The following is a 26,737-nucleotide window of genomic DNA, read 5'->3' as shown; positions in this document are numbered from 1 at the left end:
ATTTTTTAAAAATTAAATTAATGAATGTTGTAGATGATCACTTTTTAGAATATAATTTGGTATTTTTCTGATTCTGAGATGGCAAAACCCCTTGCTGAAAGGAGTACTGCAAGGGGCAAGGGGAGCGACTTCTGGTGGCAAAGGTCAGGGGTTAGGGGGTGGGAATTCTGGTCACAAGATGGCAACCAGGAAGCGGGGCACCTGTCAAGGGGTGAGGCTACCCATGCAGCCCTTGACAGCTTGCCAAAACTTGATAAATGGCCCTCTGCCCTAAATAATTGCCTACTCCTGTTTTAGAATATTAGGTTGTAGACTCACATAATAAGTTGACTTAAAATAAGGTGACTTAACTAAGTTGACTTAAGTTTAGCCATGTCAGAGTATACACATGTACAGCTCCTTGACATGGTGGCAGCCATCTTGCAAGCTAAGCTGACTTAACTAATGTGACTCAAGATTATACACCTCGGAAGTGTATTATCTTGTGCCATGCTTAAGTCAACTCTGTTCCACATACATGTGTGCCCTTTGATAGTTAAGTTGACTTTAAAAAGTTAAGTTGACTCAACTGTAAGAAAGTTAGTACATGTGTACACCCCCTTAACAACTACAGATATTAAAAGCACATTTAATGTTTCATTTTTTCTCCACACAAAAATATATAGATTACATCATCTCAGATATTATTATTGTCCTCTTCCCCTCTAAGATTAGATTTGAACCAAACTATTCCAAGTCTTTTACACATTACACTGTAAGCCACAGAAGTGTTGATAAGCTTACTGCTAACTTGCAATCACACCTTCATTTTGAATGGTACATCTGTGTGGAGTGGCCACACCTTAACGGAACAGGAACTGGGTTATGCGGATCAAGAGATAATCCTGCCCTGGAGTGGCATAACTTTGAGCTGCATAACAAATGCTTAAGGCCACTGAAAGGTGTTAATGCGTGGACATTCCAGGGGTTAAGAGCTCCAGGAGCCACCCAAAAGTAAGGTGTAACAATGTCCACAGTCTCAACATGCAGACTGAACTACTCATTTAAATGCAAAGAATATTTTTGCAAGATCAGAGTTGCTAACTACACACATTTTGCTGGCAAACTTGTTAATCTTTTCTTGTGAAACAAGCACTGTGTGTCCTTTTTCCATAATTTTGAAATATATACAAACCATTCCAACTAATAAAAATCAAGTAATTTACAAATTTCACCAAGATCTCAGAATACGTTTCTAATGCTTCAGAAGTCTGAAGATGGTAAGATCATTATAAAGTTTGCAAACAGCTAAGAATGGCATGGATTAATTTAATAAGCTCTCTTCAATAAATACATTTTAATTCACACTAATTTTGGGAGGCCCATTGCTCATTACTGTCCAACTTAAATGACTAGGGCGCATAAATTGATTGTGCAACAAAAACATACTCTTGCAACATGTTTTGAAAACATTTTTTTTTTAATTTCTGGACTAGCTAACCAACATTTCAATGAAAAGTAGGTAAATATTTCATATTTCATGATGGCACCCTACTCCCCAAATCAGCTTTGATGTACATTGCCAGAAGCACATGAAGTTCAGAAGAGCAGAAGTGAGTTACAGAGTTGAAAAACTAATTCACAAGGGAAAACAAAAGAAAACAATATACTTGCGTTTTGGTAGGTAATGACTAAAATCACAGAAACATAAAAAATTAAGGTTGGAAGTTCAGGAGGTCCACTAGTTCAAGTCCCTGCTAAAAATAGGAACATCCCCAACTACATCATGCCAGCAAAGGCTTTGTCTAGGTGGGTCTTAAACAACTCCAGAAATGGATATTCCACAACATGGTATGGAAGGGAAAAATACAATCATCTGAACACATGGGTAAAGAGAAGTAATTTATGGTCAGATCCTAAAAAGGACTTGGGCCCCCAAAACAGAACTAAGGTGGACTCTGAATGTCTCAGTGCAAATCTGGAACAACAGTGTCTCCCCTCTGGTCCCCTTCCTCCCCTCCCCTACAAATAAAAAGTAGTGGGTGCCTGCATATTAGGCCCAGAAATGTCATCCTCTAGTTGTCCCATACTAGATTTCGAAACCCAGAATGAAGCATCTAGGTGTTTTTTCAAGCACCTCAGATGGGGGATGCCAAAATTCTCTCATAGCTACTGCTGGTTTTTCTTTTTTTTCTTTAAACACAGCTGCTAGAAGAAGTGGAACAGGTATCCACAATTTAAAATGCTACTAAGAGGAGCTCTGCTCAAGGAGACCAAAGTTCAATTATTTCTTCAACAGCAGCAATGGCATAGCTATTCAGGCAGCTGAGGGAATCAACTGACTTAATGGATCACTGTTCTTCACTCCACAGGTGTTATTAATAGTCTCTCCTTTCTAACAGTCTTGATGGTCCACTAATCAAGCTAACCCTTTCCTGGCAATTTTAATGTCTTTTAGTTACTCCTGGTCTCTCAAAGAATATTTTTAGTTCTTTTCAAAATTGGAGACTATGGAGACCAGTTTGGTTAAGCAGGTAGGTGAGATGAAGGCTAGGTTCTGCTCCTCCTCTATACAGCCACAATACTGGGAAAGTCCTTTTTTCTTCATTCTGGATTCCCAAAAATAAGGTGCACATCTTGTTTGGGGGCATCCGGTATGTGACAAAATACAGTAATTTATTATGAGATAAAAACTAACTGTGTCACAAATTCTTTTTTTCCCCCAATACAAGATCAAAAGAATAATTAACATACAAACCAATCAATAGTCAATACATTCCACACAAAATTCTTCATAATAAGAGGTAGTGAAGTGAACAGTTGTTATATAACTACATTTCTCAATTTTGAAATATATAATTTTGAATATATATAACTAAATTTCTCAATTTTGAAATATAACTTTGAGCTACATAACAAATGTTTAATTAAAAGGTTTGGGACTTCTGCTTCCTGTTCACTTATTCAAACCTGTCACCTTGAAGGATCAAGAGAGAATGTTTGGATAAAACAGAGCAACTATTGCGACTGTAATTACATCTTTTTGAAGTTAGGTCGTATATAGGGAATAAGAGTAAAAAATTAATATTATTTAAGTTGGCAAGACAAGAACTTCTAAAACTCATGTGCATAAAATAACTTTTTAATAACTAAATCTGATATGGGATTAAATACATTAATGATAAAAAATTTACTTTTAATAAGCAGCTTGTTTTCAGAACAGAACAATGAAAGATAATTAAGTCAAGTAAGCTCCAGCTCCCCCCTGCTGTTTTAATTTTTCACGTTGCATTTTATAATGTACAAGCAAGTCAAGTAACACCACTGAACACATTTTGAAGTGTCAAAGACCATCTCCTGAAGGAAGTCATTCTTACGCTTAAATTTGACTTCCACTGGTATAATCTCGTGGAGAACCACTGAATTCAACAAAGGCAGTGACTACAAAATCAGGCTGAGACACTCCTGAAATATTTGACTCAAGTTCCTATTAAAGATAGGATATTAGTAGATGGGCAATTGTTGTGGTGCACTGTGGCCATTTCAGAGTTACACGTTTTGTTTTCAAAACTTCCACCTACAGATAGAAAAAGGCACATTCAGTGGAAATACTCAATGGAAATAATTGCATATTGCTTTACTGTGGCTTCTGTAGTCCCTAAACCCCTTCTTTTTAACATTAAAATATCTCAAGGGGTTCAAAATCTTGAGTCACTACCCAAGGGCCAAATATGATAATTTCCCCAATGATATTGTTTATGTTCAAAAAGTAGCAATAAAGTTCCAAATGATGATTGAAGGGCACAGGGAGACAGAAGGGTTGGCTTACACTGCCCGTGGGACCACGTTACCACTTATGTTATTATCTCGAAGAAGGCATCATAGCCTAAGCCATCTTACTGGGACTACTATTCACACAATTTCAGGAATTAACTTTAGGTCAATGGATAAAAGTTATGAAAATACAGAACGTACTGTTGAAAAAAAAAAAAAAAAATCACACTCTGAAAGCTTAGGAGGTATGAGACCCCCAAGTTACCTAAAGCCATGAAGGTGCAAACACCCCTTGATGTGAAATTACAATTAAAAATGACAGCCAAGTTTTAGGAATAAAAGAAACCAACTTTAAAAAATTACGGAACAAACCGCTACAACAGAACTGGGGAAGACAGAACAAAGGTTTAAAATGCACTGGGCGTGTTTACACGAGATGCTATGGTGCAGGTGCAATGAGATAAGGTGCTAGGGCTGTGCAAAATGTTGATGAGCATTTTGTTTTGAAGCTGTTTTGATGCATTTTGACCTTGAAACAGCGAAATCAAAATGAAACAGCCTTTGAAACAACTTTGAAATGAAATGAGGGCACTCAAAATGTTTTGAAAGTTTCGAAATGTTTCAAGTTTTGAAGCAGCCCAGTAGCAGGAGGCGAGAGACAGCCAGGGTTGCTCCGTGCCTCCCGCCACCAGACTGAGCTCCATGGGGCTGGTGGAGCCACTTGGAATGCAGCCCGGGCTCTCCCCCGCCTCCCGCCACCAGGCTGAACTCTGAGCGGCTCTGCTAGCCCCATGGAACTGAGCCTGGCAGCGGGAGGTGGGGGAGAGCCACTGCCCAGCGCTGCACTCCAAGCGGCTCTGCCACTGGTTCTCCTACCACATCTTGCCACCAGGCTGAGCTCTGTGGGGCTGGCAAAGCCACTTGGAGCTCAGCCTGACAGGGGGAGGCAGGGGAGAGCCAGGGCTACATTCTGACCGGATCCACCATTGGCTCTCCCACCACCTCCCACTGCCAGGCTGAGCTCTATGGGGATGGCAGTCGCTTGGAATGCAGCCCAGTGGTTGGAGGCAGGGAGAACCAGTGCTGTGCTCCAAGAGGCTCCACCAGCCCCACGGAGCTCAACCTGCCCTCCCAGCGCTGTTGGACTCCTCCCGGGGGCACAGGCCCCCAGATCTGCATGCGGGATGACAGGAGGCTGCTGCTGCTGCCAGCAGCAGCACCAGTCTTCTCAGCAGTGGTGCAGGCACCAAGTGGATGCAGCAACAGCAAGGGAGCGGCAGACTCCTGTCATCCTGAGCAGATCCAGGGGCCTGCACCCTGGGAAGAGTCCAGCACAGTCCCACAGCTCTCCTGGGTGTGCCGGCCCCCAGATCTGTGCACGGGATGACAGGAGGCTGCTGCCACTGCCAGCAGGTCACACAAGCTTTGCTTTTCAGCAACTTGAGGTGCAGTTTCCCAGAAGCCTCTGCACCTATCTCCTTGAAACTTGGTAGGCTTCATGCCCTCAGAAGGGGCTACCATCCCTGCAATTTTCATCCGAATCAAACTAGAAATGACAAAGTTATAGGCATTTTCATTATTCCCCATTATAGTCTATGGGCGAAACGTTGAAACAGCGAAACAGTTTTGACTAAACGAAACAGAACAGTGCTTCAAAACTAAACAAACACCATGCCTTCAAAATGGTGAAACAGAAGTCGAAATGGAATGGTGCTGTTTTGCATAGCCTTATAAGGCGCCATAGCTTGTTGCTAAGGTGCCGTAGCGTCTCCAGGCATGAACCGCGATGGTGATGCTAATTCACAATACTAATGAGCTCCAGTGCAGTAGCATTTAAACAGAGAAACAGTTTTGATGTACCAGCACAGTAACGCTGGTTGCTGAGCAGTCATTTAGTACCTGATTAAGCAAGTAGTAAATGACTGCGCAGTAACATTTTGTTTTGAATAAAACAAACTTCAGAATTTTGCAAATGTCTCAGTTTATTTTACCTGTATATGTTCATCAAGCAAAGTATTACGGTATCATTTGATGAACTAAACATTTAGAACATTTAGCTATTTATATTTGGTGACAAAAATGATTGTCAAAGAGTACTACTGCACCATTTAACATTAGTTAACTGTTTGGAAAGCCAACACCTCTTTCTTTCTTCCAGCCAGTATTTCTATAGCTGATCAACACCCGCCATTTCTGCCACTTAGTCTTCTGCTGTTACTTTTTACTTCACTTCAAAAATATGTTATTTTGATTCCCTTCAGTTTGGTTTCTTTCCAACCCTTGGGCTCCATGCCTCCCTCCTTGTAAATGCTGTACGTCCAATTTACAGCCTTTGCTAAATAATAGCTACAGTATCACTGTAAGGTCGAACGGTTATAAACTACTGCAAGACCATTTCAGGCTGGACATAAGGAAGAATTTCTTTACTGTCTGAGCCCCCAAGGTCTGGAATAGCCTGCCATCAGAGGTGGTTCAAGCACCTACATTGAACTCCTTCAAGAGAAATTTGGATGTTTATCTTGCTGGGATCCTATGATCCCAGCTGACTTCCTGCCCCCGGGGCAGGGAGCTGGGCTCAATGATCTTCCAAGGTCCCTTCCAGCCCTAATATCTATGAAATCTATGAAATCACAGTATAGCAAAACAAAAGTAACTGATACACTTGACTATTGATGCTACGCACAAAACAACCCTGGCTCTAGTTAATGTCTCCCTTGTTCCATGGGGCATTTTTGCAACAATCCCCTAAACAAAACCTGCATGGTTAAATGTACCCGTCTTTCAGAGTTTCCCTTGCTCAAAATCTGACCCTCCATTGCAAACTTCTTGCAGATTCTTGATTTTTTATTCTCCCCAGACATATTTCTAGAGAAGGGGTAAAACAAAAAAGCCACCCAGAACATCTTAGTTATTTGTTTTTGTCAATTTAGTCAACTATTTCTCCACCAAGACTGCTGCTCCTGAATATACTGCTTGTTTGAAATCTGTCAGACTCAGACGTGACAATGCTTGAAAAATAGCCTTGACTAAAAATCAGAGCTGAAAAACACGCTAAGTCTGCTGGGGATCAGCATCCCACTTTCGCAGCTGTCAAGGTTTTTATGCAATGTGACATCATTTGTAAACTCTTTATTTGAAAAGTTCCTGGAAGTTAGGTAATTTGGTTGGAAAGAAAACCTTTTTCAATGTCAGCACTTTGCTGAGCAATCTGTAGAAAGTTAAGGCCACCAAAAATTTTGGACCCCTGACATATATCATTCTCTCTCACCCCCTCAGTTGGAAGGAAGTACTGTCTGTAAACACTGCATCAAATATCTGTTGTAAAGGCAACTGAAAAACCCTGTGTTCTACAAAATTCAATTTTCCTCCTTCGTAATACAGTGTTGTAGTCATATGATAAATGGTATTTATCTCTTATCTCTGACCATCACACTTGTGCTTTACCTTCTAATCCATCTTTTTGGGGCTTGTGATAGCACCTCAAACAGGAGACTAGCTCTGAATCATAAGTATGCTTCGATAATAATAAAGACGTTCAACTGAGGCTCCAGAAATCATAGTTTTATTTCTGTTCCCGCTACACACTTTCTGTGTGACCCTGGGCTAGTAAATATGAACACCAGTTCTCCATCTTCAGAATGAAGCTTTTTATGTCAAGAAGAGTTGCTTTAGATTATTCCTTGAGGTATTAGAGGCATGTTTCTGTTCCTTTGAATCACCTACAGAGTCTGGGGGCTGGAGCCCGTAAACGACCTGGACATCTATGAGTTAGATGCTGTGACATCTAACTTCTAGGTAGTCAGTCCCCAGCATTCAGTATTTATGTAATACATGTCGGATGTCAGATGCCTCTGAAAAACCTGCCCGATGAGCAGACCAGCAATGGAACAGCCTCTGTCCCCTTGGGACCAGAACCCAAACCCATTCCTGAGTCTAGGCACCTACTAGCAGGTCCACAAAAGGATGCCCTCCATTTAGTTCCGGGATGCCAGGGGAGTTTCATCAGGAAGAGATTCTGCACTGCTACAGCCTGGGAAGTTCTAGACACATGCAGAAGCAGAGCTACAGATTCCCTGGGAGTATTTAGGTCAAACAGGTAAACACCAACTGAGGACAGGCAGATGCTGATCGGGATATATATTATGATATACATATATAATTCTGTTCACACTTTTGAACCTCCACCTGTGTCCCATTTACACACTTGCATCTTGCTTTGGATTTGCCCCATGGTGGCTAAAGCCTTTATCCTTCAATCTATAATATATCTATGCACACCAAGGACTAAGCAAGATAAAGATACTTACTGTGTGAGCAAAGGAACTTGCCCATGAAGGCCAGCTTAGAGGACTATGGTTGAGGAAATGAGGCAGGAAATATAGGAATATTTTCTTTACATATCTAAAACATTCATAGAATAATGGAAAAATAGGTTTGGAAGGGACCTCAGGAGGTCATCTAGTTTAAGCCCAAAGATTATATGTATTAATGCCAAAGATTAATTAGGGATGATCCAAAGAAGGATCATTCCTAATAAAGCTATCTGAAAGAGGCATTTGTTTAACCTATTCTTAAAATTGCACAAGAAACCTTCATTCTCAACTGCCAAGCACAATACCCCAAAACATCAAGAACATCCCAACTTGCCATGCATAAAGCAGAGGGTCGAGGGCACAGTCAATGGCCTGCCCTGCAAGGACAGAGGTACTTTATTCAATATACTCAAGGAAGCAGATCATGCCCATCACTACAAGAGGAAGGCAAAAACCCACACAGTCCATGCCAGTCTTACAACGGGGTAAAATTCCTTCCCAATACCAAATTCTGATCCCAAAAATAATCTTTATAAAATACAAGGCAATAGCAGAATACATGATTATATGGCATGACTAACCATGAAGGAAGTGTGTATTTATGTATGTATATAGCTCCATTACCCTACTATGTAAACATTAGCTACAACACAGAAATACTCTATAATAATCCAAATTATTGGGTATTGGATACCCTATAATACAAAAGTAGCTAGGAAGGTGGATACATTTGTGACTGATTTCCTACACTAAGATGGGAATTGTTTTTATTATATAATATATTATGAAATTTTAGCTTTAAGGAATACATACAACCTTTACATCAAGGGGAAATTTGAATCCTCAAGTAAATGAAATTCAAGGAGTTTTTAAGGTTGCTTGTTTCTCCATCTAACAATAAATAATTTAATGGGCCTAATCCCTGCATGACCACAACCAGGACCTAATTGCTTACATGGATCTACTGTGGATCTACCAATTGGATCTACCAATTAAAGTGCCTCAGAAAGTAGTGATGTTCCAATAAACCTGCCAAGTGCAAGCAAGATATGAGAGCTGCATCTTAAGCTTTGATGCCTACAGTTTTGCCACAGCTATGCAATCTAGTTAAAATTTTGCAAGGGGACTAGGGTTTTATCAGGTCAGGACTTGAATTAGGAACCCACGCAGGAAAATTGAGCAGCCTGATGCAGGTGATCTGAGAATGAGACAGGGAAAGCTGTTAGGACTTTATTTGTTCTCAAAATACTGCATACAATTTAAGTTGATTTGCTAAATTAATAAATGTTATACAACTTAAACGATGCAGATGTTAAAAACCAGTACAGTAGCAAAAGCTTGGATGTGATACAGAAACATGGAATAAATCAGTGCCCGTTTGCAGTCCCTGGATCCTGAGGCACGGCCTAGGGAGCAGCTGAGCTAGGCACTGTATCACAAGAGAGCAGTATAGCCACACTTGTATCTGACACAATACATTTTAACAGCCTAGTTGCTTGGAGGCCTGAAACCCCAATACTGATACAGGATTTCAACAGGTTTAAAGAGAAAAAACCCTGCATCCATTCCCAAACATCATGCTCAGGTCTCCACTCTTGATAAGATACCACAGGTCTCTAAGTTAGTATAACACTTAATGAATGCAAGTTCTTCAACTGATTATCAAGAGACATTTAGAGCAGGGTTTTGGCAACCTATGGCTTCTGGGCCAAATCTGGCCTGCAGAGCCATTGGATCCAGCCTGCAGGTGTGGGACTTCAGTGACATTCAGCAGCTGGCTGTGGGAGCTCTTCCAAGGCCACTGGGAGGCACAAGCACTGGCATCAGTCAGATCCTAACACCCACCTGCCCACCTCTGACCTGGGTGGGTCACTATGGACCACAATGGAGAAAAGGTTGCCTACCACTGAGTTAAAGCAACATCAAGGTCTGAGCATTTCACCTTTGCCATAGTCAGGGCTCTGCTAGCCTAATAACATCAGGACCTAGCTCCCTTTTTCTACAGATGCAGCAACTCATTTCAGGGCTACAATCAGACTGTCTCAATGCTTAAAGGGGGGAAAGAAAGGAAAATAAAGAAAGAAAGAAAGATATCCTCAAATGCCTTCGATAAAGGAAACAGACAATGTTTCAACATTAGTTGTTTCACAAAAGTCACTTCACAACTTGTGATGTTCATTCCTTTTAAATGTGTTCTGGCTCCTACCCTGGGGGTCTTTAAGAGGAGGCTAGATGAACACCTTGCTGCGGTTGTTTGACCCCAGTACTCTTTCCTGCCATGGCAGGGGGTTGGATTCGATCTGCTCAGGTCCCTTCCAACCCTACAAACTATGAAACTATTAACACACTATAATTCAAATTCACAACCAGTAGCTCTTTCCAAGGCAGCAAAGGGCATATTGACTGATGGCATTCAAGCATCTGCATTAATAAAGGCATCACTTTGTGATCCAACAATGATGGGCTGGTGCTGTTTAAAACTGCATATATTTTGCTGGAAGACAAAGTGTCCCATTACATGATTGCTGCCACAATGTCTGATCTTAGCTTTGGAAGCAAGAAATTACAACGTGTAGAAACTGATGACAGTTTATAATGCATCTCATTTCGAGAAGCAGCAAAAAAAGTTACCTGCTCTTAAACAAAATGAATATTCTTCCATGCTGTCATTTTAAAATAGCTAAATATAATATTAAATACTCCAACATTCTTTAAGTTACAAGTGTTTTTGTGCATTTTATAATGTAAAATATGTTTAATTCATTACTCCAAGGGGATTGGTAATGATGGCTAATTGTCCATGACTGACTAATTAGCACTAGTTAGACATTTTTCAACCATTCATTGCCATGTATTTTACATACCATCTCAAAAGACGGTATGAGATGCTTTTTTACATTTAAAATGAAGAAAAAGGATTACAAAAATTCCAAATGCAAACTGTACACACTCTGCCTCACTGAAAATTGTATGATTATGCAGATAAATGCTTAATGTGCAATCTTTTACTACAAAAATTCAGAGTGCTCACTACATAAAATGACATGATTATGATGGAGGAAAATAAATCAAAGACTTTTGCTTTGCACTCTTACATGCATTCACTGCCTAAATAAAAGATAATTCTGCAAACAAGGAATGATTGGTCTTCTATGTCTTGTTGAGCCAAGAAAAGCTGAAGAATATGCAATGCTTTGAGAGAATCACCAGGCTTGACAGGTGCTGTAGAGGGCACAGAGATCAGCATCTTTTAAGCCGACTAGTTATCAGAAGCAAATTCCTTTGCAATTTAATAGAAGTGTAGATTTGGAAAGTGCTTGGTTCACAAATCAATAGGACTTTGGCATGAATTCACTGCTCACACTACAGTGATGAGTTATCCCAGTGACTAATTAATCACTGTTCTACAGATGTTAAAATAAGTACTCACCTAACTTTTTACATTCTTGATGTTGCGGAAAGATTTTTGAGACTGAAAAAGGGAGGAAGTCTGAGTTGCTTAATTTAAAGAGTCTGAGCTTTTAAATGAGATAAGGTTTTCCATCACATTATCACTGAGTTTCTTTAAAATACATGTCACAGTAGCAACACTTCAGCTTACTAAATTTAATTAACAAAATACCAATAAGAGCACTAACTAAAATCGGTCACTGGTAAAACTACGGAAGACTATAAGGAGAAGCCAGACAGTATTTTCATTTTGCTTACTTCATGTCATGTATGCCATAGTACTTTGTAGTATTGTCAATTTTATGTCTTCACCGTATGTTTCTTTTTCAGTGAAGACTTAAAAACCTGTCATTTATAGAAAAGAGACAAAAAGCACACAAAAAAGTAAAACAGAACAAAAACAACCCTCCCCCCCACAAGAATGCATTTAAAACAATCTGAAAACTTGTCTTTTATTTATGTATTTATATGGCGTATTATAAATGACTATAGATGCCAGTATATCTTTTAAACTCTGGGGAAAATTTTCAAAAAGTTAAGACAGTTACAGTAGACAGTTACAGCAGGCAAGAGCTATCTAAGAGCTGTAGCCTATAAAAAGAAAGCCAAAGTTGTTCCTGGGAAGGAGATAAGCAATGGAAGTCAGTTAAATCAAGTACTGCCTTATTTTTGGCACTTATTGCCAAGGAGCATTTGAACTGTTTTAAGTGAATCTTAGGGGACTTTTATGGCTATACACATTATACTGTTAGGCAAAATATGTGCTAAGTTTACCATCTGGAGAGAAAAGGCAAACTCTAGTCTTTAAACACTTAACTCAATGGGACTCCTACACCGGCAGAAAGCATAGCTCCTCCTAGCAAATCTGTAGGATTTGGGATTTAAGAGGTTTTCTCACTGGTCAAGAAACTGTTAAGGAAAAGGTACACTTAAAACCACACTGCTACTACTTGATGAGATACAGACAAAAGTGACAAGAATATTAGATGAAAATGTAACATGGATATGCACTGCCCTCTGCTGCACATCTTATGAAAAACACTGGACAAAGCATAAGTAAAATTTAGTATTACCTACCAACCTAGTTACATATCTCTTTCCTGTGACTGAGTATACAAAAACTAATAGACAGTAGATATCTTACAACCACAAAACCCTGCTTACAGTTGTCATCCTATGCAAGAGGAAGTGATCCACTTTAAGACAGCAGGCTTTTTTGAAAGCAAACCTTCATACAAAGCTTACAGTGGGAATAAACATAACATCTAAAAGCAGTCCTGTCCACTTACTCTCCCGATTTCAGCATTAGCACCTCCACTTCCTTTATTTTCTACAGAATTTTTCATATGCTACTTCCCTGCGCTGTTTGTGTTACGAAAGTTTAAAGCAAATGGAGATGTGACAAAAGTCTAAACACAAGAATGAATTAAAGGTTGCAGTAAGCACATAAAGCCTTACACTCTCTTTCAAATACTCATTTTATTTTCAAATTTATACAATTTAAACTGAATATAAAAGCTCTGGGATCCAAACAGCTATAGATAAAACTAGCTCAAATGCTTAGGTAAAAGACAAACCTGCAAATAAGAAGCTCTCTCAAGCTCAGCTGCAAAACAGCCCAGCTAGTAGAGCTTCAGCTGCATCCACGCTAAGCAAGCTTTGAGCCAGGGACCCATTCCAGACACCAGTCATAGCCTGCATTATGCTTAAGTGCACCACTGGCCAGAAAAAGAGTTTACACATTCTTTTAGGCATCTCTTCAGACATTTAAAGTTTGTGGGGGGTTTCAGTTAAAAGTCTTATTTAAAGACAAACTAGAAGTATCACAATAACCTTACCAGCGTTAATAGACTTCTTGTCTCTCTACATGTCAAAATTAAGGAGGCAGACAAAAAAAAAAAGTTTGCTGCAACAGGATTTACCTATTTCAAATAATATATGTTTGAAAGTATATTGTGATTTGGCATCTGCATTAATTGTACTTTATTAGCTGAGGTTATCTGGAACTTCAAAAATCAGCAGCCTTGACCCAAATGTTCACTCCCATGAGTTGGAATGTGTGTAGTAGTAAAACTAGTTTACTACTGAAATCCTTTTACTCCAATGGGAAGCAACCTGTCTGAGGGCCTACAAATCAGCTGATACATGTGGTTGTGACAGTCACACTCATTCTTCACATTCCTACTAAATTCTATTAGATGAATTTAAGCAGATAACTGGACCAAAAAAGATATCATTAGAAAACTAAAAGTTAAAATGTTGGGTTGGTTTTTTTTGCGCACAAATGAGACATAGAAAGATTCTAGCTAATCTCTGCAATTCAAAGTTTTTACTCAATTTACAAAGACAACATATAGCACTTTCAAAATTCAGAACTTTGATGGATATGTCAGAATGGTGCACTATCACCGGTCACTACCAGTTAAGGTTGCACAACGCTATATTTACATCATTTTCTACTCTTCTCAGTTTAGAAAGCTGCTGCCTTTCGTGTTCAAATAACATTTGTTTTTAGATTCAAGCTAGCTTATTTATAGCTTAAACAAGAAAAAAATTGTCACTGTTTGACTATAAGGAAAACACATTCCCTTGCAATAGTCAGCTTTGCAGGAGTTATGGAATTAAGTGTAATGTTTTTTTCCATGTTCTAGAGAAATAATTTTGATCCCCCCACTTTTTTTTGTTATGAATCCTTGAGCAATTATTCTGAAGATATGTAGACAAGCAAGCTCAGACACCTGCCAAGTTTATAAAATCAGTAGCTAAGGAAGGCTAGCGTGCAGAGGCAAGTTACAACTGCAGGCAGGCTTCACTTCTCAGGATGGTGTGTGTAAGGTTGGGAGACAAATGCTCCAAAGCTTTGTTTCTATCTCGTTGACTGATTGTCTTTAATTCTCTTTACTTCATTTCCTATATTTATTAGAACTCCTTATGCATTAGGAAGTCAGTGTATGTGATCCCTGTAATATACGGACAGCAACAGAGAAGCAAATGAGAGGCAGCTAGCTGTGTTAGCCGGAGAAGTCAGGGCAGGGGGCACCTTACAGACCAAGCTAATAGTTTCAGAAGTGACTGCAAGCAGTTAGGTCCCTAAAATACATACCTTAGGGCAAGATCCAAAAAAGGATGTAAACTTCTGACCTGGAACTTCAGTAGACATCATCAAGATAAGTGGACAGCTGCAATTTACCTCTGTCAAGATGTGCCACAGATTTTACCCTTGAGATGCCTAGGCTCCTGAAAGTATTAATTTTTTATCTGTGTATGGACAGAAGTACTTGAGTTCTGACAGGATGGAGCAAATCAGCCTGCATTTCATATATAAGCCCAAACAAAATGCAAAAATTCAATGTTCCTCCACCCGAGACCCCTCAGGAGGTTCAATCTGGTAGGCGTGCTCCAAGAATGCTTAAAGCACGCTGAGAAGATTCGGGCTCCCTACAAAAATGCAGCAGTGACTACTACTTTGCTAGGGAGGAGATCGTGTCTTTGTCTCAGGTAATAAATTAGTGGCTGGAGGACTCCTCTAGGATGTGGAAGACCCAGGATCAATTCTGCCCAAGACAGAGGGTGGGCAATCTTTCCCAGCTGCAGGCCACGATGATCCACCTGGGGTCAGAGGCAGGTAGGCACTAGGATTGCTGGCAGCAGTGCTTTCTGCAGGGACACAGAAAGAGTGCCTGTAGCCTAAGTCCCCCCTCTGCAACCACTGGTGATGCCACAAGACAATTGGATGGATCCAATGGCTCTGTGAGCTAGATCCAGCCCATGCACTGTTCAGTGCGAAGCCCTGGCCTAAGGGGATTGAAATCCACATCTCTCACCACTCACAGGAGTGCCCTAGTTAGCAGGCTAAAACCTAATCAAGGTTCAAGTCAGCTTCTACCCGTACAGCCTAAACTGCCAGGATACAGAAAAAGTAATGCTCACTGGGCCGAAGAGTGCTAGAAGAAGTCTGACTGTACCTTGGTGGTTAATGTCCATCCAGTAAGACAGAGACCTGGCTTCCCATTTATTTTTCATTTCTGGAATTAGTGTCCAACATAAAAAAAGTTTTTAACACAACAGAATAAAAGTGAGACTGTGCCTATACCTGACCCAGGAAATCAAGACAAAATGCAGCAAATTAATTTTATACTAGGATGAAGCAAGAGAGCAAGAAGAGTAGGGATGAACATGATAGCTCTACTGTTAAATGATACACAGGCTTGTACATACACATTTGATTTAACTTTAAATATTGTTTTCAAATACGAGTTGCTCATGCTTTCAACCTTTGTCCATCTCAAACGAACTTATCTGGATGTTATGATATCTGATCCCCTGGTTTCGGGATGCTTAACCCTGTGATTTGCCATTAATTTAACACACTGTGATGCACTACACTACTCCACTCCTGCAAGATCTATAATTATGGAAAGACACACGAGTGCTTCTGGTCAAAGAGTAAGCATTAGAGCTGCAAGGACTAACCAGAATAATTTTGATTACTGTACCAAGATGCATCTACTATCAATATAACTAGTGCTAATAAGTGTTTAAACTTCTACTGTATTTGGAATTCAGTTGAGCATGTAATAGATGCCAAATCTGTCTGCATAAAGTCTTCTTACAACAGACACATGCAATTAATCGATCTTGAAATTGCTTTGAGATTGGGTGTTAAAGAACCCTATGAAGCACCAATAACAATCTAATGAAAAATTAAATTGTTTTATAAAACCGATTAGGATTTTTTTGAACTGGCATTACTTTCTAATTACCCAATTAATTGTACCATTGTTTTTCGGCTTCCTCAGTTCAAGCTTGAAAACAGAATGCGTGCTTACAGACATTGTTTTAAGTTATGTGCGCCATATTTCTTGACTTTAGGATAAAAAAAAATTAGAAAAGCGGTTAGAAAAAAGCAGTTCAATTTCATTTTAGTCTATTAATGCAATGTTTCCCGAACAAGGCGCATTTCAGTCAACACGGAACATTTTGTAATCAACTAAAACCTAGTCCACTATTTTCAGAGAACAAGCATTTTATTATTGTTCTCATTATTTATACATATGTCTACTGAGGGGGGAAAAAAATCAATTGTGCAACCTGTTTTTAAAACTGCAATTTTTTTCCCCCCTCAGTATTCAGAAAAAAAGGCATGATACAAGGAAATAAAACAGGGAGATAGTACAAAAATAAGCATGCTGCCATCTGCACTTGTATACCAGCTCTAACACACTCCATTATGTATGTACTTTCAACCTAAAGCTTACCTTGCTAAATCAAGTATGACCTTAGATGTTATGATGTCTCCATAAACAGGAATGTGATTTAATATAGAACAGGTTTATCAAACATTATGGCTGTAAGGTAAAATGCAGTAAAATGTTGCCAAGATGTATTTGCAAACAGCACTGAAGTAGTTGATTTAAAATATATTACCTGTTTTTGTTAGCAAAAGATTATCCAGATGTCTGTCTCCAACTCCAAGGATATAGGTAATCACACAATAACCAGCTGCAACAACAAGTAAATTATAAAACAGAAATATTTCAACTTCTAGAAGTCATCGTGTTTCATACTACTGGTACTCATATGCATGTTGATACATTATTACTGATATCACAAGGACTGTGGTAGAGCAGATAAAGATCATGTTGGGATATAAGGAAACATTTTTGGAATAAAATTAGAGTGACATTAACAGAATATGAAATACAAAGATATGCCACTAATAAATACTTCTTAGTATTTCACTCATATATCATGACTGTAGGTTATATGTGTACATACACCATACCTATTTATATAATGCTGGATAGATACAGGACTATCATTTAAGTTATGAGACACTCCATTTTTCCAACATTCAATCAGTATAGTATTACTTTAACTTATATAGGACTAAGAAAGGAACAAACAAAAAATTCACAGACATTCAGAAAATGCTTGCTTGTTTACAAAGCGTGTTTCAAGTACCGCATATAGGACTTTTGTGCAAGAAATATGTGGGAACTAAGAATCGATTTTAGTGGTGGCAATTACATTGCAACTACGGCTATAGAGAGGCATTCATTTCTACTGCTGAAAATTAAAAAAAAAAAAAATAGAAATCTTCCCACTCCATCCTGACAACACACCCTTTCCCCCCAACTCAGGGGAAGGGTGTGGGGGAAGCTGGAGAGGAGTCTAGTTGCCACTGCTCTCTGAGCCTTCCCTAAACTGGGGTCCCTCCAGTCTTGGGAAGGCCTGAAGGGGGTGAGGGGGAGGCAGAGGCAGAATCCCTTCTCTGATTGGGAGAAGCCAGCAGTGGGGAAATGTCCTTTCCCCATTTTCCCCGCACTGGAGTCCCTCAGTGTGGGAAAGGCACAAGGAAAGCTATAGCTTAACTCCTCCCAATCACACAGCACTTGAGCATACTGCATTCATAGTAGTAAGAGAACATTTCTTGCAAGGGAGATCTTCCATCTGTCAACCTGGAAGACTGCTCTTATGGATGGGTCATACTTCTTCCACAAGGAACTCAACGAATGCCTACAGTACAGCAATTACTACTGGGAGAGCAGTGATTCTCCTGGTACAAATTAACACCTGTGCATGGCCTGTGTCCCCAGAGGTCACTAACAATGTGCATAGTAATGGCATTACCCATAGCTAGTAGGGTCCAACACAGCCTTCCAAAGGGTGTTCCACTAACATTTGTGGAGAAAGCACTGGAGTCACACTGCCAGGTTAATTTTGAACCAAAATATACATTTTGTCTAAGCAGATTCATGCATGATTTTTTTTTTCAATTGAATATCACAGGAAATGTTGCAAGCTATACCTGTTATTTATATGAATGCTTTAACATTGTGCTAGAAATAAACAGAAATCAAATTAGTCTATTCTCATTAATGTCAGGCAGGAAAGTAGAAAAAAAAGAACAAAAATCGCAAAAGATTTTAAAATCAGCTTTAATAATTTAACCTTCTGCCTAACACCGATAAGGGATGTAATTTATCTCTCCCTGCATTATCATGGCCCCTAGAGGAAAGGAGAGACAGGAGAAACTGTCTTTCAAGACAGTTTCTAGGGAGAAGGGGGCACTTAATTTTCACCAATCGCTTGCAGGAAAGACAGAGAGATATTACAATACTCTCATCAGAAAGTGCTGATCACTTCTGGGGCTGCACGAACCTCTCTAATACAGGTGGCTGCAATCTCATTTATGCCATATGCTCTTCCCCAGAAGGATTTTTCCATTGCCAGGGTCTGCACCAACAGAAATAGGAGCTCCTCATACACACTTAAGTATTTTCAGTTTTCTTCCTCTAAGAGAGAAGCCACATTTTGATTTTGTAATTAAGAAACTTCACCTCAAAGTAACTAGGTTTATATTCAGTGGAGCTGAAGACAAGGAAAATGATCTATTTTTAATTCTTGCCCAAGTTACTTCAACATGGGATAAGGGCAAGAATTTTTATGTTCTGGACTCGTGTTCAGAGGTAGGAAAGCAAGTGATGTAACGGTATGGTTGGAAAAGCAAGGCACCTCATTAGCTATCCACTGTTTATCTGTGTCATCATAATGCCACATAATGGGTACATTCCCCTTACTTCTCATAGTCATTGTTCTTTCTTGTTGTCAGTTTAATGATTTCTACATAACGCTCATCTGAATGCTACTAAAGCTCCATCGAACTAACAATCACACTCTGTCCTTGGTACATGCAGCAAACTATTAAGAAAATGTCCATAACTTACCACAGCTCTTCACATAAGTATCCATCACCTCTGCACTTATTCCATGAGGCCCAGTATCACTTGGTGCATGCTTTCTGAAGAAGTTCTGAGAATACATCAAAAACACTTGCTTACTCGACATAGCTGGCAACTATTTTCGGGGCTGATGGAAGAGTTAGTAGTTTATAGCGTGGGCTAAACTTATTACCATAGTCTATTTGTAAAAATCCTGCTCAGTTATTAATCTTACCACTTAGAGACTGTCAACGCTGCATGCTAAAAGTGTTATTCTCAGAACTGTCAGATAACATTAAACAAAGGAAAATCAAGCAAATTCCACTTCGGTGCTACGGCGCTGTTTAGTTTATGTTTATTAGCCTTTTCTTATTTTCTTCAGAAGACATGGATTTAGAGTCACTTTGTCACAAACTGAAGGGCTCTTCTTTCTTTAAAATAATCCCATAAAGTTAAATTTGCATTGCAGGCTTCTTGCCTAATTACCATGACTGTGAAATGCTTCTGCTGTAAATATAGTTTGTGCTAGGCCAGCAAAAATTAAAACAACAATAGTAGTTCAAATTAATCAAGTCATTGGAAAACATATCTGAGAACATGCACATAACATTACATCTCTCCCTACAACATTGCTTCAAAAACAAACAAATCAAGGGTATGTCCATACAGCACAAGGCAGCTTCATGCACAGATACTCCATCCAGCTCAAGTACTAGAAAGCAGCAGTCATATTAATTAACCTAGCACTTTAGCTTGGTTAATTAGCCTGGCTGAGCAGCACAACATTTTAATGTGTTGCTTTACCAGGGCTATGACAGCTACATTGTTCCCAATAAGCAAGTTCATTTGCAAGTAGCTCAGTGCTCTATGTGTGGCAATGCACTGTGCTATATGAACACAGCCTCAGTGATACTAAAACAGAAATTAATAAGGTTTCCCATTGAAAACTGGCATTGAACTGGACTCTTATCCTCATTCCAAAAGAAACCAATTTTGGTCCGACCAAGTTAGTACAGTTCAACTCACAAACTGAAGGTAAATTAGCAGTTTTTCAATAAATGGCCTCATAAAGAAAAGCTGTACAAGTGTGCATCACAAAGTTGCCAGTCAACTGGATAGTTGTCTGAATTGCCCTAAACGTAAAGGAGATCTGTGTGTAAGAGGAGACGCTCTGTGAATAGTGAAAGGCCTAAAGGGCATTTCTACACATACTTTTTTGTCCCGTGATGCACCGGAGATCTGCCGATTAATCGAGTCTAATCCAAGGTGTTAATGAAAGATTCCAGGCAGGATTTTTAAATGCTATATGGAAGAAGAGTCCTGCTCTCATATGCTGCAGGATTTTAGGAGGAAACTTTCTGTTGCCCTTATCTCTTGACCGTGCTGAAGCAAACCCTACTAAGACACAATTTAAAAGCTTGGCAACTGCATCCAAGCCCAGGGCAGAAAAGCTCTGTGTTTATCGTATAAGAAAACAAAACCAGGAAATTTTACACTAAAACCCAACTGAAAACTTCAAAGCTGTGTAATTAGGCCACCGAAAACTGCTGACAAAGTTTGCACACAGAAGCTTAATTCTTCCTGATGGCATGCATCTATTACAACCCAGGGCTGAATTCTTTCATCTAATATTCCTCAAATACAACCTGCATATTACTTTCTCTGCAACTTCCAATCGAAATTATAGTGCACAATGCTAGGAACTGATAAGAATGAATGCACACACACTGAACAGGCATAGTGAGTAAAACCTACGAGGATAAAAATAGAAGTTCATTTGCCTATACCAGTGGTCCTCAACCTTCACAGCACTCTACATTAGACCCAAAGCACCACTCAGAAAATGCCAGCTTTTAGTTTTTTCTCACTGTTTGAATATGGAAGCATAATGGAACTTTTTTTCCTGTTGCAAAGAACTCAGAAATATAATGGGTCAGACTGTTTTTAACACTACCGGTTCCTACATTACATTTTTGGGTTTATCTAGTGAATTATCCATGCACACCTACCAGTACTAATGTTGCATGGCAGCCCATGACACTCTTGAAAGGATCTGAAGGCACCCGAGGATGCCACAGCACCCTGGCTGAGAACAACTGGTCAATATAGACTGTTTAGTTGTGCAGCTAAGTTTATTTTCCAGTAGCCGCATGTCAAGTAGCAAAGGTTCAATACTAAAATACTTCTACCACTGTCCTGTCCTATCCTATACCAGCTGTGCTACTGGCTATTAGGAGAAGATGTTTATCAAATGGATCACACGCTGGACTAAGGCCCAGGAGACCTAAGGTTTTTTTGATTGTGTCAACCTGTTACGTGATCTCAGGAGAGATGTTATTTTGCCTCCTACCCTTTCATCTGTCTCTTCTATTTAGATTGCAGGATCTTCAAAGCAAACTATTATTCTAGTTTCAGTGCAAACAGAATGTGGCTACCATCTCATTTGGGGACTCTACAGCATTTAAAAAAATGCCTTCATACAATTTATACCATGGTTGCAAAGACGGATGGGTTCAAGGTATGTTAGAACAAAAGAATAAAAATAAAAGAAAGTTTGCCAGGTAAGAGTACAGGTCGGAAGCTTTAGATAGGGCATGCTATTTGAAACTTAATGTTGTTGTACAATATAATACATAAGTAGCAAGAAAAAGCTAGAGATGCATACTCAGCTTTCTCTTTGTCATTTCCTAACCTGAGTGATCAAAGAATAATATTGTCTGTATTTTTATATGAATACTTTATTTTCATCCTACCATTTTTAGGTAGTGTATGATCAGATGGAAACTTTAGTATCATATAAACACAGAAATTACTGTGCAAAACCATAGACTCCAAGTATGACAGAAGGTACTACATGTGGCACAGAACTGCTGATGGAATTTTCTTCCCTCAAGGACTTTTAACTTGTGCTATAATGGAAGATGCCTGGTAAAGTAGCATTTTAGCTGCAACTTCCATGTAAGCTTTGCTACACAGCACTTACATTATGTCTACCACTACCAACCATTTTACAATGACATAGGACTGTCCGGGTGGCCCCCAAAGGATTAGCATGTGGCCCACAGGCTCCCACTATGGTTCCCCAGCACTCCTCCGGCTTCTACATCCTATCTCCACTCCTGAGGACAGGGTGGCACAGCAGGAGGGAGCTGGCATGACTGAACGGCACACATGGCAGGGGAGGGACCAGGCTGCTTGCACTATACATGAGAAAGGAGCTGGGCTACCTATACTGCAGGTGGGCAAATGGCCAGGAGGAGTGGGGTGGGCTGTGCATGCAGCTTGGAGAGGAGACAGCAAACTGCCTGTTTCAGAGGTACTAGGGGGTGGGCTGCCTGCACAGCACGAATGGCCAGGAGGCGAGGTGGACCTGGGCTGCCTGTACTGTGTGCGTGGTGGGGGATTCAGGGGAGGAGGCTGCCCATATGATGAGAGGCCTTTGGTCTGCAGACCACAACTCATGCAGCCCCCAGGACTGTGGCCCGCAAGGCTGGTTAACTGCCTGGAAATTGGACAGCCCTGGTATAACAGATGCAAAGAAGGTTACAGAAATTTTGCACTAACTAGTATCACAGCCCTGCATTGGCATCCTTGTAGAGGTATAATCCACTTTTAGCAGAAGAGCTCTATAATACAATGCATGAAAAGATGCCCCCAAAAGCCTAGTTTATACAGCAAAAAGTTTTGGTATTTATTCAAAACAGATGTTGCAGGACTCTGAATGGCAGCAGATCTAAGATGTAATTAAAATCTATTTTAAATGGAACATGAGGCATTTAAAACTACTCATTCATCAACAAAGCAATGTCAGAACACTGGTGTCAAAACAACCTGACCTTTGTTCCAAGTCCTTAAAACTAACATGGCCAATTAAAAGTATAATGTACTCATGCAAAAGATCTTCAGTATGGAGCTTTATTTTCAAAAATAAAGAACTTGTGGCTTAAAAAAAAAAAAGGAATATAAGAATGTTTTTCAAAGAAAAAAGGATTCTGGAAAAAAACCAGCTTTTGGTTATGTCATCTGGGCAATTAAAGAATGGATAAGACACGCCATATCACTTACCTGTATACTCTCTTCAGTTGCAAGAACTTCTGCAACAGGGACTGACTGAATAAACTGCATGAAACCTGTAACACAAAAGCAGAATCCTCAGTGCTGAATGTATGAAGTGAAAAATAGCACGCTGCAGACAAACCACCACTGCTCTAGTCTTCCAGCCTGCTTCATTTGACTGGTAAAGCTGTGCTTCTACATCTAACCTGGCGCAAGTTTTTAACATGCTTATGACAACTGTGAGGATGCTTTCGAGAAGCAAACTCCTGTGCAACATTATGCATACATAAAGATTTAATCAAGTGCTTTTTTAACATTACCCATTTAGCAGCAACATTGGAGGTAAACCTCATTTTCTTACTTTCAGTCTTGCAGTCCAAACTCCAGACCCCACAGCTGCTTATAAACGGGACCTGAACTTCCTACAGAAAACTACACAGATATGCTGACATTTATTTTATTGTTTCAGAATCATGACAAGAATAACAGTATGAAAAAAATTCTACCAGTCCTCCATATAACAGTATGAAATAACAGAAGCTTTCTGGTTTTTATTCTAAAATGCAAATATCAAGATCTCCTTTTCATGAAAATTTAACTCATTTTCACAATCCAAAATTAATTTCTTCTTACCCTTCAAGATCTATATTAAACTACACTTTTCAAATATATAGGTAGCGTGCTTATATAATAGTATCCCTTAAGTTTTGTCCTGAATTGTAAGCTACTAATACTTAAATTTCAATAATTCACAATGGCTCTCCAAACCAGTGTTAGCCAATAACAGCTTACTGCGATACAAAGGTGTACTTTAACGCTTTCTTTAAAGTCGAGATATTTCCATGTAATAGGAAACCTAAAATATTTTTAACGGAATAAAGAATTTTCAAGATTTTACATTACTGTGAAACAAGAGAAAGTTTTATGTAAAAGGCTGTTACATTTCAAGTACTGATCTTAGTACTTGTCAAGCCTAACAAAATGGAGACTAAGATGTCTTACATGATAATTGTCTAGAAAAAGATTGGAGGTTGGGGGATAAACATTAGCAAGGAAAAAGAGAAGAATGCTTTAACCATCAAAGTAGTAAAAACTTAGAACTATATATGATGTGGTTGTCCATTTATTGATATACCTACTGTCTATTTTCACCAATATTCAGTTTGCTGCAGGGAACGTAGCAAATGCAATTGGACCTCCTGGACAAATAAATTTGAACTGCAGGATGCTCTATGCCCAGAAGCCAGTCTGAGGGTGGAAGAATTATGATTCCACCCCAGGAGGTAAAACAAAAAAAAGCAGAAGGTTCAACATGCTAAATACCATAATCAAAAATGAGAGAGAAAGAGAAGTAAATCTAGCTCACTAGCAACAATAATTTGGTAATCTGTACCAAGGTTTTGTTAACTAAGAGATGCAAAAGAACTTGATGAAGCTCAGGCAAAGTGATGGAAAATGAGCAACAATAATAACAACACAATATTTATGAACTAGTTTCAGGATTACTGCAAGGCCAAAAGGGAATCATCACCATTTTACCATCTAAAGTCTACTGTACCTTCCACCTACATCAAACCAAGACACTTGCTGCAGACAGTAACTGAATGAAGGTAGGTGCAAAAAATGCCTGGCTATTGTATTATTTAGGGAAAAAAAATAACCTTACCATGTTTTGTGCTAGTAGCCAGTACTTTGTACGGGGTTAGTTTCAAATCCAGATTCTCTTTACGCAAAAGCTATGAGAAAAATATATAAAAGACAAGTGGAATAAACTGATTTTCATAATGGAGTTAAGTTATACAGCAGTTTGTCCTCTACTCAGGGAAGTCTGTTCCAAGCCAAGTCATATTTATGTCTGTCTGTTCGAACCCTTCCTAGGCCAGTCAAGACATTTGCTTATATTAAAAAAAAAAAAAGCCTGTAAAAAACTAAGACTTCTTGGAATGCAATATCTATAAAAAAAGAAAAAAAAAAAGAGAACCGAGTTAAGCATGTTCAAATGCTTTTCATGCCCTTGCTTTTAATCAAGGATGTCAACTCCCCCAGCTTGCATAAGCAAAAGTAGGCGGTGAAAGAGATTGGATAAAGTGGAGCTTTTAAATGACTTTTTTGCATCTGTGTTCCTGGACACAGATACAAACACTCTTCCCCATTAGACTTTAGTCTGGCATAAGAGAAATACCAATCCACCTACGGTTAGTGCTGACCTAGTGAGGGGGCACTTGGAAGGGTTGGACATATTTAAGTCGGCGGGCCACAACGATCTTCATCCAAGAATACTAAAGGAATTGGTCGGTGTCATAGCGATACCACTGGTGCAACTGTTTGAGCACTTGTGGCACTCAGGACAGGTCCCAGAAGACTGGAAAAGGGTCAGTGTGGTCCCTATTTTCGAAAAGGGGAGGAAGGAAGACCCAGGTAGTTACAGGCCAGTTGGCCTCACCTCTATTCTTGACAAGATCTTAGAAAAAATCATAAAGGATCACATTTGTGGGGGGCCAGCAGGTAATACACTATTAAAGGGCAACCGGTATGGGTTTATACCCGGCAGACCTGACTAACCTGGTCTCTTTTTATGACCAGGTCACAAAGTGCTTAGATACAGGGGTGGAGATAGAGGTCATCTACTTAGACTTTAAAAAGGCTTTTGACAAGTGTCGCACCCAATTCTTACAATCAAACTGAGTAGCTGCGATGTGGATTTTTTCACAGTAAGGTGGGTGAAAAACTGGCTTATGGGATGCACCCAGAGAGTGGTGGTGGATGGGGTGGTTTCTCCCTGGAGAGATGTGGGAAGTAGTGTTCCCCAGGGGTCTGTCCTTGGACCAGTGCTGTTCAGTATCTTCATCAGTGATTTGGATAAGGGGGTTGAAAGCACTCTGTCCAAATTTGCAGATGACACCAAACTATGGGGTACAGTAAACACACTGGAGGGCAGGGAGCTAATCCAGGCAGACTGGGGAAGTGGGCAGATCAGAATAGGATGCAATTCAACAAGGATAAGTGCAAGGTGCTGCACCTGGGGAGAAAGAATCTCCAATACACCTACAGACTGGGAAGTACCATTCTGAGTACCATAATAGTGGAAAGGGATCTTGGAGTCTTGGTCAACGCAAAAATGAACATGAGTCGCCAGTGCGACAAGGTAATAAGTAAGGCTAACTGCACTCTGTTTTGCATCAGTAGGTGTATCATGAGCAGGTCTAGGGAGGTGATACTTCCCCTCTATGCAGCACTGGCCAGGCTGCAGTTCCAGTACTGCGTCCAGTTTTGGGAGGGGCCATCACCAGGGAGGACTATACAGCAGTTGCTTGGGGATGCAGGGGGGCAGTTAGGAAGGCCGAGGCGGAGATGGAACTGGGACTAGCTTCCCAGATCAAGGACAACAAGAAGTCCTTTTTTAAATACATAGGGGGCAAAAAGAAGGTTCCGGGTAACATG

At 39.8% G+C, this 26,737-nt stretch overlaps 1 protein-coding gene across 2 annotated transcripts in view; it reads right to left on the bottom strand.

Moving 5' to 3' along the window:
* The window catches only part of PIK3C3 (phosphatidylinositol 3-kinase catalytic subunit type 3), a 159,771-nt gene that overhangs the window by 66,934 nt on the left and 66,100 nt on the right, over window positions 1-26,737 (bottom strand). For both annotated transcript variants that reach the window (XM_019518097.1, XM_019518098.1), the window contains exons 18-21: window positions 24,963-25,032; window positions 23,306-23,370; window positions 19,247-19,331; window positions 16,944-17,018 (exon numbers count right to left, since the gene is read on the bottom strand). In XM_019518097.1, the coding sequence (XP_019373642.1) occupies window positions 16,944-17,018; window positions 19,247-19,331; window positions 23,306-23,370; window positions 24,963-25,032 (295 nt within the window). The remainder of the gene's footprint in view (window positions 1-16,943; window positions 17,019-19,246; window positions 19,332-23,305; window positions 23,371-24,962; window positions 25,033-26,737) is intronic.

Source organism: Gavialis gangeticus, unplaced genomic scaffold, assembly GCF_001723915.1.
Source record: "Gavialis gangeticus isolate Ggan-Ray unplaced genomic scaffold, GavGan_comp1, whole genome shotgun sequence".
NCBI classification, from domain to species: Eukaryota; Metazoa; Chordata; order Crocodylia; family Gavialidae; genus Gavialis; species Gavialis gangeticus.
The sequence above is the reverse complement of the archived record's forward strand: the minus strand, read 5'-3'. Positions and strand labels throughout refer to the sequence as shown.